This window comes from Myotis brandtii, unplaced genomic scaffold (genome assembly GCF_000412655.1).
Source record: "Myotis brandtii unplaced genomic scaffold, ASM41265v1 scaffold320, whole genome shotgun sequence".
NCBI lineage: Eukaryota > Metazoa > Chordata > Mammalia > Chiroptera > Vespertilionidae > Myotis > Myotis brandtii.
The window spans coordinates 2,029,147-2,045,741 of NW_005362270.1; the positions used below are offsets into that span (position 1 = coordinate 2,029,147).

At 36.5% G+C, this 16,595-nt stretch overlaps 1 protein-coding gene across 4 annotated transcripts in view; it reads right to left on the reverse strand.

Moving 5' to 3' along the window:
* ERP44 (endoplasmic reticulum protein 44) overlaps positions 1 to 16,595 on the reverse strand; it is a 61,117-nt gene that overhangs the window by 10,705 nt on the left and 33,817 nt on the right. For all 4 annotated transcript variants that reach the window (XM_014543230.1, XM_014543229.1, XM_005870654.2 and 1 more), the window contains 6 exons: positions 11,718 to 11,902; positions 10,354 to 10,469; positions 9,822 to 9,879; positions 7,956 to 8,072; positions 4,392 to 4,503; positions 3,352 to 3,493 (listed from right to left, as the gene is read on the reverse strand). In XM_014543230.1, the coding sequence (XP_014398716.1) occupies positions 3,352 to 3,493; positions 4,392 to 4,503; positions 7,956 to 8,072; positions 9,822 to 9,879; positions 10,354 to 10,469; positions 11,718 to 11,902 (730 nt within the window). The remainder of the gene's footprint in view (positions 1 to 3,351; positions 3,494 to 4,391; positions 4,504 to 7,955; positions 8,073 to 9,821; positions 9,880 to 10,353; positions 10,470 to 11,717; positions 11,903 to 16,595) is intronic.

The following is a 16,595-nucleotide window of genomic DNA, read 5'->3' on the forward strand; positions in this document are numbered from 1 at the left end:
TTTTTTTACTATGGTTGCAAATATCAAAAAAAAATTATGAATATTTCTATATGTGACACGGCACCAGAGTTAAGTTAGGGTTTTTCAAAATTTTGACACTCTGAACTCAAAAGGTTCACCATCACTGGTATAGAGTGTCAGCCTGCGGACTGAAGGGGAGTTCAATTCCAATCAAGGGCACATGCCCAGATTTTGGGCTCGATCCCCAGTGTGCCTAGTGTGGGATGCAGGAGGCAGCAGATCCATGACTCTTATCATTGATGTTTCTATCTCTTTGTCCCTCTCCTTTCCTCTCTGAAATCAATAAAATATATTTTAAAAAAAAAAGAAAGAAAAGGAAGTGCTAATGTGTTTTAAATCTGGCTGGAGGAGAAAATAAAATAACCAAGATGGAATTCCTCACAGGTTTCCCTGGAGGCGTAACAACATTCCTGGGAATAAAAGCCAACATGGTGGGGCAAAAGTAGGCTTACAGTTGTTCATATGGAAAATAACACAATAAATACGTTATAATACATGAATAAACTGTTTTGCAAATTCATTACTTTCGCCCCACCCTGTAGTTGGGTACCAATCAGTAAACCTAACCTTTCAGTCAGCATCCTGTTAACTTCCACTAACTTGAAACTTTGAGTAGGGCTGTAAGTTTCCAGTGAAAAGGAAGAGGTATGGAAACAACCCAGCATTTACCCACTATTAAAGATAGGGAAGTGTGCTGATAAAACTTCATATAACTGACCTCAGTAAGGCAGCACTGCAGTGCCCCCCACAGCCACGCTACCTGGAAGCTCCTGCAGTGAGCCCTGCCACAGGAACAACCCTCTCCCCTAAATGTCTCATTCTCTTAGCTTGAGCTTGCAGCTTCAGGAAGAAGTGAGAGGAAGAGGGCACCCAACCAGCTAAGACATTTCCATTTAGCCCAACAGTCAATGCTTTATCAATTAGTCCCTTTGCCCCTATCTCTTCAATAACACCTCTATCCTTTTAATTCTATTCCACAAAAATTTAATCACGATTTCTTGTATCCAAAGGGGGGAGAAAAAGAAAAGATAAAACTTTACTTCATCCTGTGTCTCTCCAACTATTTCCTTATTTTTCTTCCTCTTTAGAAGCTAGCTTCTTGCAAGAATTTTAATGTCAAATCTTCATTTCCTCACCATACTCACTATTCTATTCTTTGCAATACAGTGAGTTTTTTATTTGTTCATTTTTTATCAAATCTAACAGATGCTTCATCCTTTCCTTCTGGTTGTGCATTCCTTTTGTTAGAATTGCTCCTCCCTCAATTAGCATATGACTCATTTCTGGTGTTTTTTTTCACTTTGATTCCTTCTCCTTCTTAGTCTTTTGCTCATGTTCCTTCTGCTGTCCTCCCTTTAAATGTTGGTATCATTCAGGGTTCCATTCTCAGTCCTGTTCTAGGTCAGTTCATCTGTTTCTACAGTTTCGCTATATCCTCATGTGTTCAAGACCCAGCCCTTATCTCAACTCACTGTTGAATCCCAGAGCCATGTAAACTCCCTACTGGACACTCTTTGTAGCCCACAGGCACCTCAAATTCAATATACCAAGAAAAGGAACTCATTACCTTTACCACAAGGTGCTCCTCCACTGAATTCCCAAGCTCAGTTAAATGGCAACACAACCCAATTAGCTGTCTAAGTTAGATTCCTGGCCATTAGGGCTGGCCTCCCCTCCCCCATTTACTAATATACCAAGTCTTCCTATTCCACCTACAAAATGTCTCTCTAGTTTTAATGCTACTGACAGAATTTATTTAGGTAATTCATTCACTCAAGAATCACCTACTGGTTATCATCAACTGTCCTGGATTACTAAACAGTCTCTCCTAGATTCTACTTTGACCCCCTCTAATCTATTTTCCAGTTTGCATCCTGAATACTCTTTAAAAAATAATCCCCTAATTAAAACCCTTCAATGGCTCCTCATAGTTTTTAAGACAATGTCAACTTCCATAGTACAGCTTATAAGGGCTTTCAGAAGCTAGCCCCTGCTTATTTCCCTTGACCTGGTCCCTCCTCCTCCCTCCACTCACATTCAGCCAACAGACTCTCTACTTGTTTCTACCAATGTGCCCTTTCTCTAAGCCTGATTCCTTATCACCTCCATGTTAAACGTCTATAGACCTGTAGGACTTACCTTAGGCATTAACATCTCCAGAAATCTTAGAACAGGTACCTCTCTGTTGAACTCTGTCAGAGTACTTATCACATCATAAGACAACTACCTGTTACCCTACTTGTTTCCTTTCTCTACTTCATTGGGAATTCTTTGAGGGCAGGGATCTATTCTTAGAAACTAAAAGATTGGTTTATGTTATAAAGTGACTGCAATACAGAAGACCTGGATATTTAATGAGTTAACAGGCTAAATGGTATTCTTTTGAATGTATGTAATGTAAAAACAACTAATGTTTGTTAGTACTTTATGGCTTAGAACACATTAATTTTTGTAACAATCTTATTGGGTAGGTTGTACCATCAACCATATTTTAAGTGTAAAGAAACAAGATGGAGTTAACTGACTTGCCAAAGGCAGGACTCAATTCTGGGCCTCCTACATGTTAGGACTGAGACTCTTCTATCAAACTACCACATCTCTATTGAAATATGTAGAAGTGAGCAAGATAATTCACTCTGAAATAGGACTGCAAATCATCCTCTAAATGTGCAATTTAATCTTTGGACATAAAAAGGTAAATGAATTTTAAAAGATCTAATTTGAATTAATACCATAGTATTGCTTAAATTTTTCATATATGAAGAAACATCTCCACTTTTACCATTGTATTTAAATCTCAGAAATTGATAAAAATTTAATATCTGTGGTAGTTACAAGATTTATGTTTATTAATACAACAAATAGCTGAGAAGAGTCAGAAAGCTTCTCTGTTCTTTCAAAAGTTGATAGCTTTATGCTCTTAGAAATGCCTAGTCATAGCCATCTTCTGGGTCTTAAGTACCTCTAGTATGCTTGCTAGACACGGTCACACATAAGCAGCAATATTATCAATTTCCTTTAACCTGACCTAGAATTATATTCTGCTTACCTTGATGTGCAAAGACCAAACTCAATCAGAACTAATTTCTCAAAAATTTTCTTTCAGAGATTAGGATCACCTAATGCTGGCCCTTTGATAGGGATATATCCTAATTCTTATAATCAATTATTATACCACATTTCAGAGTGAAAAAAAATAGCACCTTTTCTATCCAAATAAGAAAGTATTAGTGTTCCATCATAAGATTTAAAATATCCAAACAATTGTTTTCAGTTCATTTTTGAGACATATATCAATAATTTAAAAACAACAACAAAATGAATACTTACAATATATCCTTGAAGTTTTCAAACACATACATATGCCGAAAACTGTCAATAGCTATTACGGGGCAATCTGCTGGGGTTTTCTGTATGTGCAGAAGAGGATGTCTAAATTTGTCACAGTCCGCATGTAAGAAGTTTATTGCACCTTTAGAAGAAAAAGAATCGGGAAAGATGGATCAGAATTTTCTTGATTGTATTCTCATAAGATTGCAAGTTCATAAAAAGTAACATACTAAAAAAACACCAAAATGCTTTAGAGTAATATAGATCACAAAAACTAAAACCTAAATATTGCAACACTGAAAGGAGGTAGGATTTGAGCTCTTAGGGCAGAGAGTATAATTTTCTCATAAATTATCTGAACTCAACCTGAATTCAAATGCTATAGTGAATTTTTCATTTTTCTTGCATGGGTGCTCCTCTGCTCTGCAGATTACCCAGGTCTGGAGAGCAAGTTCCTGAAACTGACATATAAACTGTCTTCCCCAGGCCATCTTCATTTCATCAAGGAGCCCTTCTAGTCCCTACTGGTTGATTTTCAATCTAATTCAACCCCCAAAATATTTACTAAGTCACTAATAAGGGTATAGCTCTATACAATGCCTTCAGTTTATTATGCTTGATTTTCTTCTCTAACTACAAAGGGAAAGTTGGTCATATCTCAAATTGTTTTTGATGCTTTGGAGAAGTCCACAGAGAACGCACTTTCTTTCATTTAGAAATAAACATTAACCAGACTCTGTAAGTTATCTCAGCAATATGTCTGAGACTGTCTCTATTTGAAAGGGACCAGGCAAGTATCAATGTGCTAAAAGCAAGTGCCTAAAACTGACGGTGTCCACCTATGGCCCCACTTTCCAAGCTATTTGATTTAGGGAGCTAAAACAGCCATGGCTTATTTTTAAAAGCCACTGCTTCGTATTCTCTCTACACTATATCTCCCACCCCATGTTTACATGTAAATTCTGAGGCTGTAATGGGGGAGGGGTTGGGGAGAAAGAAACAAAGAGAAAAGATGAAAATAAACACCTTCATCTGTCTACCTTTTTCACTTATTAACTGTCGGGCTACTTCATTCTGGAATATTTCTAAACTTTCTGTATCTTCTTTCATGTGGAAGAGTATTAGAAAAGGCAGTCCTTCTTCTGTCAATTCCTGTGTAGAGAAGTATTTAATGAGAATTATCAGGCCTCTCCACTTGTAGCTGTTTTCTAAGTAGGAACAATTTAGAACTCAACCCAACACGCAACAATTGCAACATCCCAGGAAAAAAATAAGGCCCAAAGGTGTAAATAAACATTAGCCTTAATGGAGAAGTCCAAAGACATTTCCTATACCTGAAGTACCCCGGCACTCAGAGGACTCACCCACTCATCCTGCTCGCCTGCAGGAATTGACTTGCCTTAAAGTAACCACTGGGCTGGGCTGTTAGCTAGAACTGGGTGAAGCCCTGGCATTTGATAAATGAGTTGACCAAGGGAGAAACTGCTGGTTCTTTATCAAGATGTTAATTTTAGGGTGGAGTAGACATATTTTCCCCTACAGATTTTAGGGTGGGGTAAACTGTCTTCACAGATAACACTGAAAAACTGAATGTACCAGCAGTAAATAAATCTGATTTTGCACACTTATGTTCATTTTAAGGTGTATGCAAAATCTTAGACGAGCTGAAAAGTGTTTGATTCAGAGCAAATAACAAAACTCCCATAACATAGCCAGTTTTCAACCAATACACAATTTTCAACATTAAAAAATACCCACCACTATATAAGTGTGTGTTTATATACCTTGTGGATATACATACACAAAAGCGTCTTGAAAATTATAAAGTGCTTTAAATTTTTTATTGTTATTGGAGAATAATATGAGAAATGTGATGACAGATTTTAAACATTTATTTTCTCTAACAAATGCTAAGTTCTGACTCATGAGGATAAGTTCAGAATGGCCTAATAAAATTATTTCCATCAACTATCCTTTTGTGTGTCTCTCTGTAATTTAGAAACTGCCTCAGCAGAAAGCTCAAATGTCCTATACTTTATAAAAACTAAATCTGGAACCCATCTTATAGGACAAGAGTTTTCTTCTGGTTCCTAGTTCCATGTTTAAGCCTGTTACACTCATGTACAGAATAAAGTATAAAGTTTCTTGTCACATTTACTTTTTTAAAAACTGAGATATAACTTACATGCCACCAAATTCACCATTTTAATGTGTTCAAACTGGTGGGTTTTATTATATTTACAAGGTCTGCAAACATCAACACTACCTAATTCCACATCATTTTCATCACTCCAGAAAGGAACCCCATACTCATTAGCAGTCACTCCCATCTTTCCTCCCTGACTCCTGGCATTATACTGATCTTCTGTAAGTTGATTTAAAGTTTCCTCTTCCCCACTCTTTATCTCTTGGGCTCACAGTTTTCTTTCTCTCACACATTGCTACTTTTCCCCATGGTCTGTCTTTGGACTTCTCTGCTCTAGCTTGGCAATTTCGACTAGTTCAACAATCTCAATCAGCACTTCTCATTGGTCCCTTTTCTCTCTCTCTCCATGCCCAGTTCCAGTTCAGAATCCAAGTCTAGATTTCCAACTTCCTGTGTAATATCTCCATTACAACGTCTAACCAACCTTCAGCACTCAATATTAATACACTTTCACTTCCCTATTTCCATTAGTATTTCTGCTCCTCTTTTAGCCCTTTCCTTTCAGGACTGAAGCCTTGTCTAGAAAACCATCCCTGATTCTGCCCCACTTCTGCCCAAAGTGGAAATGAATTCTCTCCTCTGAATTCCCAGAACATTTTCCCAGTGCCCCTCAGGTGGCCTGGGACACGTCTTTATATTACATTATCTATATACGTGAACCACCGGACTGAACCCCTTAAACACAGAGAATCTTATTTCACTTCTCTTTTGCTCATAGGTTTTTATACGCAATAATGCGCAATCAACCTATGACATGAGGACACAAATGTTTCTGAATAAATATAATTGGGAAAGGAGACTCAATAGTCACCTTTTAGAAAACGTAAGAGCTAGAAAGTTAAAAGTAAAAACAAATATAACATACTAGTATTACTTTATTAAACCAAACAAAAGTATGGATGAACTAACAACTATTAGGAGAAAAGTAATAAGTAGATTAATAGTTTGAAAAAAAAATCTTTTTGCTAAACTAACTTACATACATTAACATAGCAGTTGGTAGTTTATGCTGCTTGGATTTTTAAGTTTCCCGTGTCCACATCAACATATTCTCTCCAGAGCAGGCATTAAAAGACTCAGGGGCGAGACAGCAAAACAACCAGGTTCAGACATTGCCCCACTGTCAGGTGTGGGGAACGTCTGGCCCGGGCGGTAAAAGGCCTGAGAAATCATTTGGGCTGGCCCTGCCAAGGCAATCGCAGGCGGAATTTGAATTTCAATAAATCTAGGAGCTTTTTCCATAGCAACATAAATTTATATTAAGTGAATTATATTAAGCGAATGATGTTATAAATATCCAAATGGCCCTTGGCAGAAAAAAGGTTCCCCACCCTGGAAATGATTGAGGGGTAGTTGGAACTCCTGTATTACTATTTAAGATTTTCCAGTCTATACCTTTAAACTCTACTTTTCAAACTATTCCTGCCAAAGCAGGTGAATAATTGTGACAAGTTACTAAATCTTTCTGAGCCTCTGAGGACTAAGTGAGCTAACACAATAAAAATGTATGTAATTCAACCAAGCATACCTGAAGCCTAGAGAACTGAGAAAAGTAGCAGCGATGTTCATTTGATAAATAAGCTAAGAACACAAGCAAGCAAGCTTTAATGGATCACAACCACACATTTATGCATTGTGTGAGGCTGCGTTTGTGCCACACTGCGAAGTTGAGTTGTTTCGACAGAGACTGTATGAACTGCAAACTTAAAATACTTAACATCCAATTCCTTTACAGAATTGCCATCTTCTAACTAGATGGTGATTAGGTGGGTGCGTTTACTATGTGATGTTTTCTAAAAATTGATTAGATTGGGTTTTAAACATGGAGTGAAATTAAAAGAAAAATATATTTTGAACATAGTGAAGAATAGAGAGAGGCATCTCACAGACCTAGCCCCTTGTACATGCTCCTTGATCTCTGACTTTTGTGTTTTGTTTTTGTAAGTTTGCTTTATTTCAGACACATGGAATCACTGAGGTCAATTGCATGATAACTGATAATTGCTTTTCATGACTTCATTCTTTTAGGATAGAAAGCATCAGAACAACCTTTAGATGGCAAAGAATTATTCACACTAAATAACTGTAACTATGCTTCTAAAGGACACCCCCTAAACAAGAATCTTCCAACAGGGGTGGTTATCAGAATCCCGAGGCATTTTCAAGACTGTAATGACCCACTGACATTGCAGGAAATGCAACAGAGGAGTCCTGGGATGGCCCGGGTGAGAGCCACTGGCCTGTATTACAGAAATAGTTATGATGTCATTATGTTTGACTGTATGATTTTTATTAAAGGTTAAGTATGTGATAAAATAGTAAGAGTGGACAAAGTTTGCTTTTTCAGAAATCTGAATTAAAAAATTAAAAATAACAACCGACATTAGAAAGCCCATACCTCTCCATTTTCAAATGTTATTTCTCGAACAAGAGGAACGCATTTATCTTGAATCCAATTGTAAATCCCATCAAAATTTGTCATAGAGCCCAAGTATACCATATCTGGAGCAGAATGCTGTTACAAAAACAGAGAAAAATACTGTATTAAACAAATCTAACCTGTGTTAGCAAAAATGCATCCTAGAGCCGTCTATATGAGCCCAGAAAATCAATAAGGGATACAAAAGCAAAAAACATGAAACTTCTGAGAAAGAGGGCTGTAAATAGTAAAGAGCTGATAATATTGTGATTATTCACCCTGTGATCCCTAAGCCTTCTGCTTTTCCTTGGATTTGGGCTAGTTAACTGTTTATCAGTATCTTCACCAATGGCAGGCAGGCATTGTGAAAAAAAGTTATTAAAAAAATTAAGTTATCTATCCTTAGAGTTGAAGATATTAGAAGAAAATCTGGAGACTTCCAGTGAAAAATACAAGACACTATGTAAATCTAAGGCATGGCTATCTCTAATATTTATTATCTACAGTATCTACTTCCATATAGACTCAAAATCAATATTTATGAAGTACCTAAAATGATGGTAAGAATAACAGCCAACATTATCTGAGTAAACTTGCCATGTCCAAACACTGTTGTGAGCACAGTAAAACCTTGATATAACAACTTCAGGCAAAGGGCTATCTGTTAAAGCTGGAAGTCCATTATATAATAAAGTAGGTTTTCCGAATGGGTATGTTAAACACTGACAAATTAGTTACCTGTTTTTACTTATGTAGACACGTTTGTGTATTTAAAATTAAGTATGTATGGAAAGTTTAATTTCACAGAAAAGTTTTCTATATGTATTATTGTAATTTTAAATTTATACTGAATTGGTCTAGTAAATGCTAACATTTGCCAGTCACTGCGAGTAAATAAATGCACACAGCTGGGGTGTGGCTTAGTGCACGGTGGGACACTGGCCAGCACTTGTAAAACTGCTGCAGAAAGTCACGTCAGGTGAAAACAGAACCAATTCCCAAGTGCGGTGCAGTGTGAGCATGTGCTAATGTTTACGAGAGGTGACTTTTGGATTTAAATATGTAAACTATAGTTGTAGATATATAATATTCATGTCAGTGAAATTACTACAGTGTTTCTTCTAACATATGGCTTATTCACTAAAATTTGTTAAAAATAACAGTGAATTAATAACAACAATAAAAAAAAACCCCTGTTAATTTAGTTAGAAGCAAATCTTGGTTAAAAGCATTTTAAAATTAACAGGGTATTAATTTTCACATACGGAGATACGGATCAGAATTTCTGTCCGTTAAATCAAGGTCTGCAAAATGGAGGGTTTACTGTGCCTTATATATGTTGACTCATTTAATCCCTGAAGTATCCCCTAAAGCAGGACCATTATTATCATTAACTGCTTTTACTAATGAACAACTGAAACACAGAGAAACTAAGAAACTTCCCCAGAGTTATACTCCTAGGAAAGTGGAAGATTTGACATTACAACTCAGCCTCACTCCAGAGCCCATGCTCTTTACAACCAAACTACATGGTGAGACACTCTACTGGAGTCTAGAGAAGGGCACACTATGTAAGCTACTCCTAAAGACATGCCCTTGCAAAAAAATAGAGGCAAATACTTATCTGAATTCAGAATAAGAAATGAGTTTTCTAAATAAAAACCTCATTCATGTGACTACATAGACATTAAAAACTTCAGTGTGTCAAAACACTGCAAACATTAAAATGAAAATTATAAATTTGAAAAATATATTCTATTTTTTGATATGTGTGAAAAATTGCAATGACAAACAAGTTATGAATTTAATTTATATTTAAAATTATACTACAAAAAAGCAACTTACCCCTGGTGGTTTGTAGATTATACTGTCTCCACTGTATCTTTCTGGTTTTGAAACAGTCCTAATAGGAAGGGAGAAGTAGTACTAATAAGTTTTAAGAAAAATAATAGCAGTAATACACCTGAATGAAGAAGAATTAGTTAGCTGTTTTGCAATGTATGAATTACCTATTTGAAACATATACTTATCCATCATCTTTCCTACTTATGACTATGCACTAAAAACTAAAGCATATATTTTTAAAATTTATTGAACAAAAATTTAGCGCAAGGCAGATTTTTTAAAGGGAAATTTTAGTTTCCTGCTTTTGTGACTCAGTATTTTATAAGTTTGGATTGGTAGTTTTAGCACTAAAATGCTATTTTTAAACCTAGACTGTAACCACTAACTGGGATCAAGGTCATTGATGTGGTCCCGTAGACCAATCAAGAAACTCATTATTTGCTTGTAAGTCAGATTCATCCATCCATGAATTTTCTACTTTTTACTTTTAACATCTCAGCCAAACTGACACACTCTCAACCAACATACTTACCCAAATGCAGAAAAGAAGGCACAATCATCGTGCAAAATATTCGCTACTTTTTGAAAAACTCTATAGTGTTCTGAATCCATTTGCTCAAAATAGCCAATAATATTTCTTTTGCTGCGCTGTAAAATAATGTAATTATTTTACAAACATATGCAGTTCTATAAACATGTTATTTCATTTACCCAGCTTGTTCAATTATCTCCAAATGAAGTATGACTATAAATATACATTTGACTTAACACCTAGTCCAAAACTATTAAAGATTACATTGGTTTGAAAGCAATCTTAACTATAGTCTAATGTAAATATGAACATTTCCTTCTAGCATTTTATGTTAAAATTTCAATAAATAGATAATTATATGACAGTCTTTTCCTAATTAAGGTGACTAATTCTAAAGTATTTTAAACTAGTACATCAATTCATAACGTGTGACTGACTGTAGGCAGAGACTCCCCCATGGGTCTCTCTCACTGCTACACAAACTGCAAAACCCCAACCACTCTTTACCAGGACCATTTCTAAGGGTTGTGTTTGCAGCTAGCAACACTGAGGTATGAGGTAATGTTTCCCTCCAGGACAGAGAGCAGGCTTATTACTAGCACCAACATGGGTGTTTCCGGAGCCCAGAGTTCTCCTATAATACAACCCACTGTACACATAGGCATCTAACTGGACCCTCTGTGTCACCTCCATAAGACTTGGGGGTCAGAGAAACAAATGCAAACATGTTCACAGTGGTGGCTGTAATGTGAGCAATAAAGCCCTTTTTTACTGACCCATAAGCCTTATATCTTTTGACATCCATGAAACTACAACTGCTTAACATATTAGCTTGTAAGTAGGATACAAATAAAATCTCAAACCTGACAATGACAATCTAAAACCCAAACGCAATTGTTTTTATTTTATTAAACACTACTTAGTGTACAAAGAAAAGGGTTTGCTAAGCTTATTATTAAAGGGGGCTATTTTACAGGACACTAAAACACATATCAAAGAGCTGATATGGGAGTAATCAGAGCAGACACCTGGAAAATCTCCACCAAGGAACACATGGAAATTTGGTTGTGTAGACCTGCCATTAACATCTAGTTCTTCACAATTCAGGCTACCCTTTGACCTCAATAATTCAAATTAGTGCAATTTTACTGTATGCTATACATTTTACCCAAAGGGTCAATAAAACATTAGCATTTCCCTTGAGAAATAATGGAAGAAAAACTCAATTTGCTAAAAGTATATATATGTCAAATCCATTGCAATTAACTATAAGAAAATATAAAGATTCCTTGATTGCATAAGAATTTGTTTACATTAATTAAACAAGCAATGTTCATTTGATCCAGCAAAAATTAACCACTTACATCAAGAGTGGTGATTTCTACTAAGTCATGCAGTTCTTGAACGGGGTCACTTTTTTGTTGCCTGATGTAATCTGCAAGTGCTTTCACTGACCGCTGACCCCTGTACTCTCTCTTCATCATCATCCCATTACGAAACAATTTGAGGGTTGGGTATTTGCTTATCCTATATCTCTGGGCTATATCAGCTAAAAGAATGAAAAGAAAAAAAATTAACTTCACTCTCATACTTGATCTGGGTAAGCCCATTAGCCAAACAGTCTAAATTCTTACAGTGACTTAGTGAAGACATTTTGGTTCAATAGTTATTTTTCAATGTTAGAGAAAAAATATTAATCATGATGAGTTTGTACTGGTTAAGGAGGCAAGATCTGGACATGTGTTACCTGGTTTAAATCCCACATTTGCTATTTACTGGCTCTTTGAACTTGTAACTCAAATCAACTATCTATGCCTTAGTTTCTCATCTGTTAAGTAAGAACAATAATTTCTACCACACAGGATTGTTTTAAGGACTAAATAAGATAACACAAGTGCATGACACAGTAAACTTTAAATAACTGTTAGTAAACATTATCATAAATATATTCCAGAAAGGAATTAGAATGCACAAAATGTCAATTTTGAAAATATGCAAATTTTATGTAAACTAATACAATAAAACCCAAAACTCAGCAGTATATACACAGAGACACAAAATAAACAACCCTTTATTATGACCTATAGATATAATCTCAGGAAATGAAAATTCTTTTCCTGTGTCATTAAAACCTGTTTATAGTCTCAAAATAAGAACTTAAACCCTTTATTATGACCTATAGATATCTCAGGAAATGAAAATTCTTTTCCTATGTCATTAAAACCTGTTTATAGTCTCAAAATAAGAACTTAAATCAAGATGTATGCTGATGTCATTTTTTTAGGAATCACAATTACTAAGATGCCTTATGTCATATATGAAAATGATAAAAGATGCATTGAATTTTTAGAATAAAGGTGACCTGGGAGAGCACTGAAGTGGTCTAAAACAGGTGAAATTCTTTTTCTTAACTGAGCAAAAATGAAAGCAAAATTCTAAAATGGTGACACAAAACACCAGGAAAATTGTCTAACCCTCCTTCATTTCTAGTAGTTGTAAAAACAGAAACAAAACACAACAAACAGAATGGCAAAAACTTTTCTGCTGACCACCTTAATTTTATAGGAGATTTGATGGTAGAAACAACTATAGAGGGAGACTAGTAAGGAAGCTACTGCAATGGTCCTGGCAGAAGTAACAAGAAGTCTGTCTACAAACTTAACACGGCAACCTTTAGGTTGTCTTAAAATTCTACTTTCGGATAGAAAAAGATTAAATAACATTTGAAAACAGGGGAGCAGAGGCTTGCTTAATCCTCAAACGACATCACGTACAGCAGGTGTGCTGCACAATTATGTGGCTGTTAATTATTAAAAAGCAATAGCCTTAAAATTACATTGATCAATAATCTCAGACATAAAGGCGACTTCTTACAAGCTTTGGTCAAAGGTGATTTTAAAATAATTACAGTGTGACATTTTAACAATATAACAAAGAATGACTTAAGGGGTATAATAATTTTTTTTATTAACTGGATAGATCAAATGTTAAAATGGATGTCAAAAGAACTGAAATTACAGAAGGTTAATAGCTTGCTGATTGGAAAATTAGCATGTACTTTTGCTTCAATGGTCACTTATTCTCCTTGATGGGTTCTGCCTGCCTGCCTACCTCAGCCATGCCCAGCAGGGTCCAAACGGGGAAACTGCCTTAAGCTCTGTCTCAGCAGTGTCCACCCGGCCATGATTATCCATGGCAGACAGTACAAAGAGGCAAGAGGTTTCAACAGATAGGTCTTATGTTCTTGTGATTCCAGGATGAGGACCACTGCTACCACTCCCAAGCCATGCCTTCCCCTCAATGAGGAAAAAAACAAAAATAAAAACACAACAACAAAATAAACCCTAAACGAATATATAGAGAAAACCTAGATGCTTATTCAGGACTCAAGTTAAGTCTACACATCCAAGTTCTGTTTTATGCACATGAATTCTTTACCGTATCTTTTCTTATTCTTTTTTAAAACTTATTTTATTGAAATATATTTAACATATAACACTGCAAGTTTATGTGTAAAACATACTGGTTTGATACATAACTGACATTTCTTCTTTTGTGGTGGGAATAATTAAGATCCAGTCTCTTAGCAAGTTTGATGTGTGTGTGTGTTTTTTTAAATTTTTATTGATTTCAGAGAGGAAGGGAGAGGGAGAGAGTGATAGAAAAATCAATGATGGGAGAGAATCATTGATTGGGGGCCTCCTGCACGCCCCTTACTGGGGATCAAGCTCACAACCCGGCCATGTGCCCTTGACTGGAATCGAACCTGGGACCCTTCAGTCCGCAGGCCGATGCTCTATCCACTGAACCAAACCAGCTAGGGCAAGTTTGATGTTTTTAATACAATATTGTTGTCTATAATTATTTTATGTCTTAATGCCTCATTTATGCATAGCTCTTATAAAGCTTCTCAATTTGCAATGTGGAAGGTTAAAGGTAGTGCTGGAAAGAAGACAGGTAAGAGTAACTTGGATATTTGGGAGCAAGAACTTGCCTAATTCAAGGAAAATTACAAACTACTCTCCTAAAAATGATAGGATTTCTGCACTGACCAGCAAATCATTTCTGAATGTCCCTTGCCATACAGCCTATAGCCACTGGAGGTCAGCAGAGAACCCAGTCTCACCAGGGGCAGATGATGGGACTTGCTGCACTTAAAGCAGCATGACCACCACTAGGGAGAGTGATGAATTCTCCCAAACTCCCCACATGAGAAGCCTGAAGAAGATGAGATAAAGTGAGATGATCCACAGCTGAAGCAAGGGTAAGTTTTAACTGTGTGCATATGTAGAAATTTTGGAAAACAAAGACAATTACAAAGAAGAAAAGAAGCAGCATTTGTAATACAACCACCACTGGGGAAAATGACTATTAATGTTTTGATTATATTTTGCTAACTTTGAATAAAAGTTGCTTAACCAGCAGTGACCTTTCAATTGAGAAAGTAATAAGCTGAGATTAGTCAAATAAGAAAATGCCAGCATTGATACTTGCAGAATGGGTATCAGCAGGTTGGAAGAAAATCCTAAAAAGAGTAACATTCTTTAATCAAGGGTATTACCAACACTCTTAATGGCACAGAAGCTGCTATCCTATATAATAAAAGGCTAATAAGCAAATCAACCGAATGGCCGGTTGCTATGATGTGCACTGACCACCAGAGGGCAGACGCTCAATGCAGGAGCTGCCCCCTGGTGGTCAGTGCACTCCCACAGGGGGAGTGCTGCTCAGCCAGAAGCCGGGCTCATGGCTGGCAAGTGCAGCGGTGGTGGTGGGAGCCTCTCTTGCCTCCGCAGCAGCGCCAAGGATGTCCGACTGATGGCTCCCGGACTGTGAGAGGGTACAGGCTGGGCTGTGGGACCCCCACCCCCACCCCAGGAGCGCATGAATTTCGTGCACTGGGCCTCTAGTTGTATAGAAAAACACAAAAATCAATAACTCAGAATTGGAAAGGGATACACAAGAGTCAGATTTCGAATGTAAAATTGTTTCAGGATTACTTGAACAAAATTACTTTCCTTTTTAGGAACAAACTTACTTTCCATATTATTATCATACAATAATATGATAAAAAGTTTGTATCTAAGTAAGTCTAAAATAGTTCTTATAACAGATATAAAAATTCTAAGTGATAAGAAAGCATTGTGTTGTAGTTTTGGGTGTTTTTTTTTCCAGTTATAGGTAAAAGTGTGACTTATAATTCCTGACAATTTAGATTTGACAAAATATTGCAGGAATACTTTATTGTACTGTTGGAAGATAATGAAATAATCTACTTAAAGTACTAAATGTAGTATCTACAAAACGAACATTTCATATATGCTGGCTAGTATTTATTACTCATTTATCCATCCATTTATTCAACAACTATTATTGAAATACTACTACGTGCTAGGCACCATTCCTGATGACACTCCAGCATCAGTCTGAGTTCAAAATTCTCTTTCTACATTTCCCAACTTTTTTTGGGGGGGTGCAGTGAGGTGGCAAGGTGGTGGAGGAGGGAATTAAAGTGGCTACATCCAGCTCATACACAGAAGCAAAAGGGCTGACTAGGTAAAATCAGCCTGTTATATCCCTCTTGCCTTCTTTCCTACCCCAGTTCTAAGTTCTCAGCCTATTTACCTGTACCTTTCAACAAAGTAAGTCCTAGGAAAGGCATATAAAGTAAGGTCAAGGTAAGGCAGAAAGCACTCCATTGAATGCTGCTAGACAGAAAGAAATGCAGGCAGCAAACCAAAGAAGCGTTTCCTATAATTATGTACTCACATGGGGTTTCCTGATAAACTAGTAAACTGGCACAGAGGACTTCAGAAGGATTCCCAACACGTTCTAAGGAATGAGTCCATGCATTGCCACCCATTGGAACTACCTTAAAAATACTCACTTGGAATGTTTTATGAAAATCAGTCCCATTACACATTTTTATATATGAAAGTGGGCGATTTCATAAGCAACAAAATGGCCTCAATTACCTTGCCTGCTCATGGGAGGTTTTCACTGAAAAACTGATAGAGAGAACTCTGGTCAGTTTCCAAAAGCTATAGAGTGGCTCTAAGTATTCCTCAAAACGCCAGTAAAAGTCCATTCAAGAAAATTTTAAACTCAATGACTGCTGAAGGCCTTTATCATAGTGAAACTCAGCAGAAACTACAATTAACAACATCACAGTACACCTGTACAGTACAGATGTGAAGCTTCTTTCACACACACACACACACACACACACACACACACACACC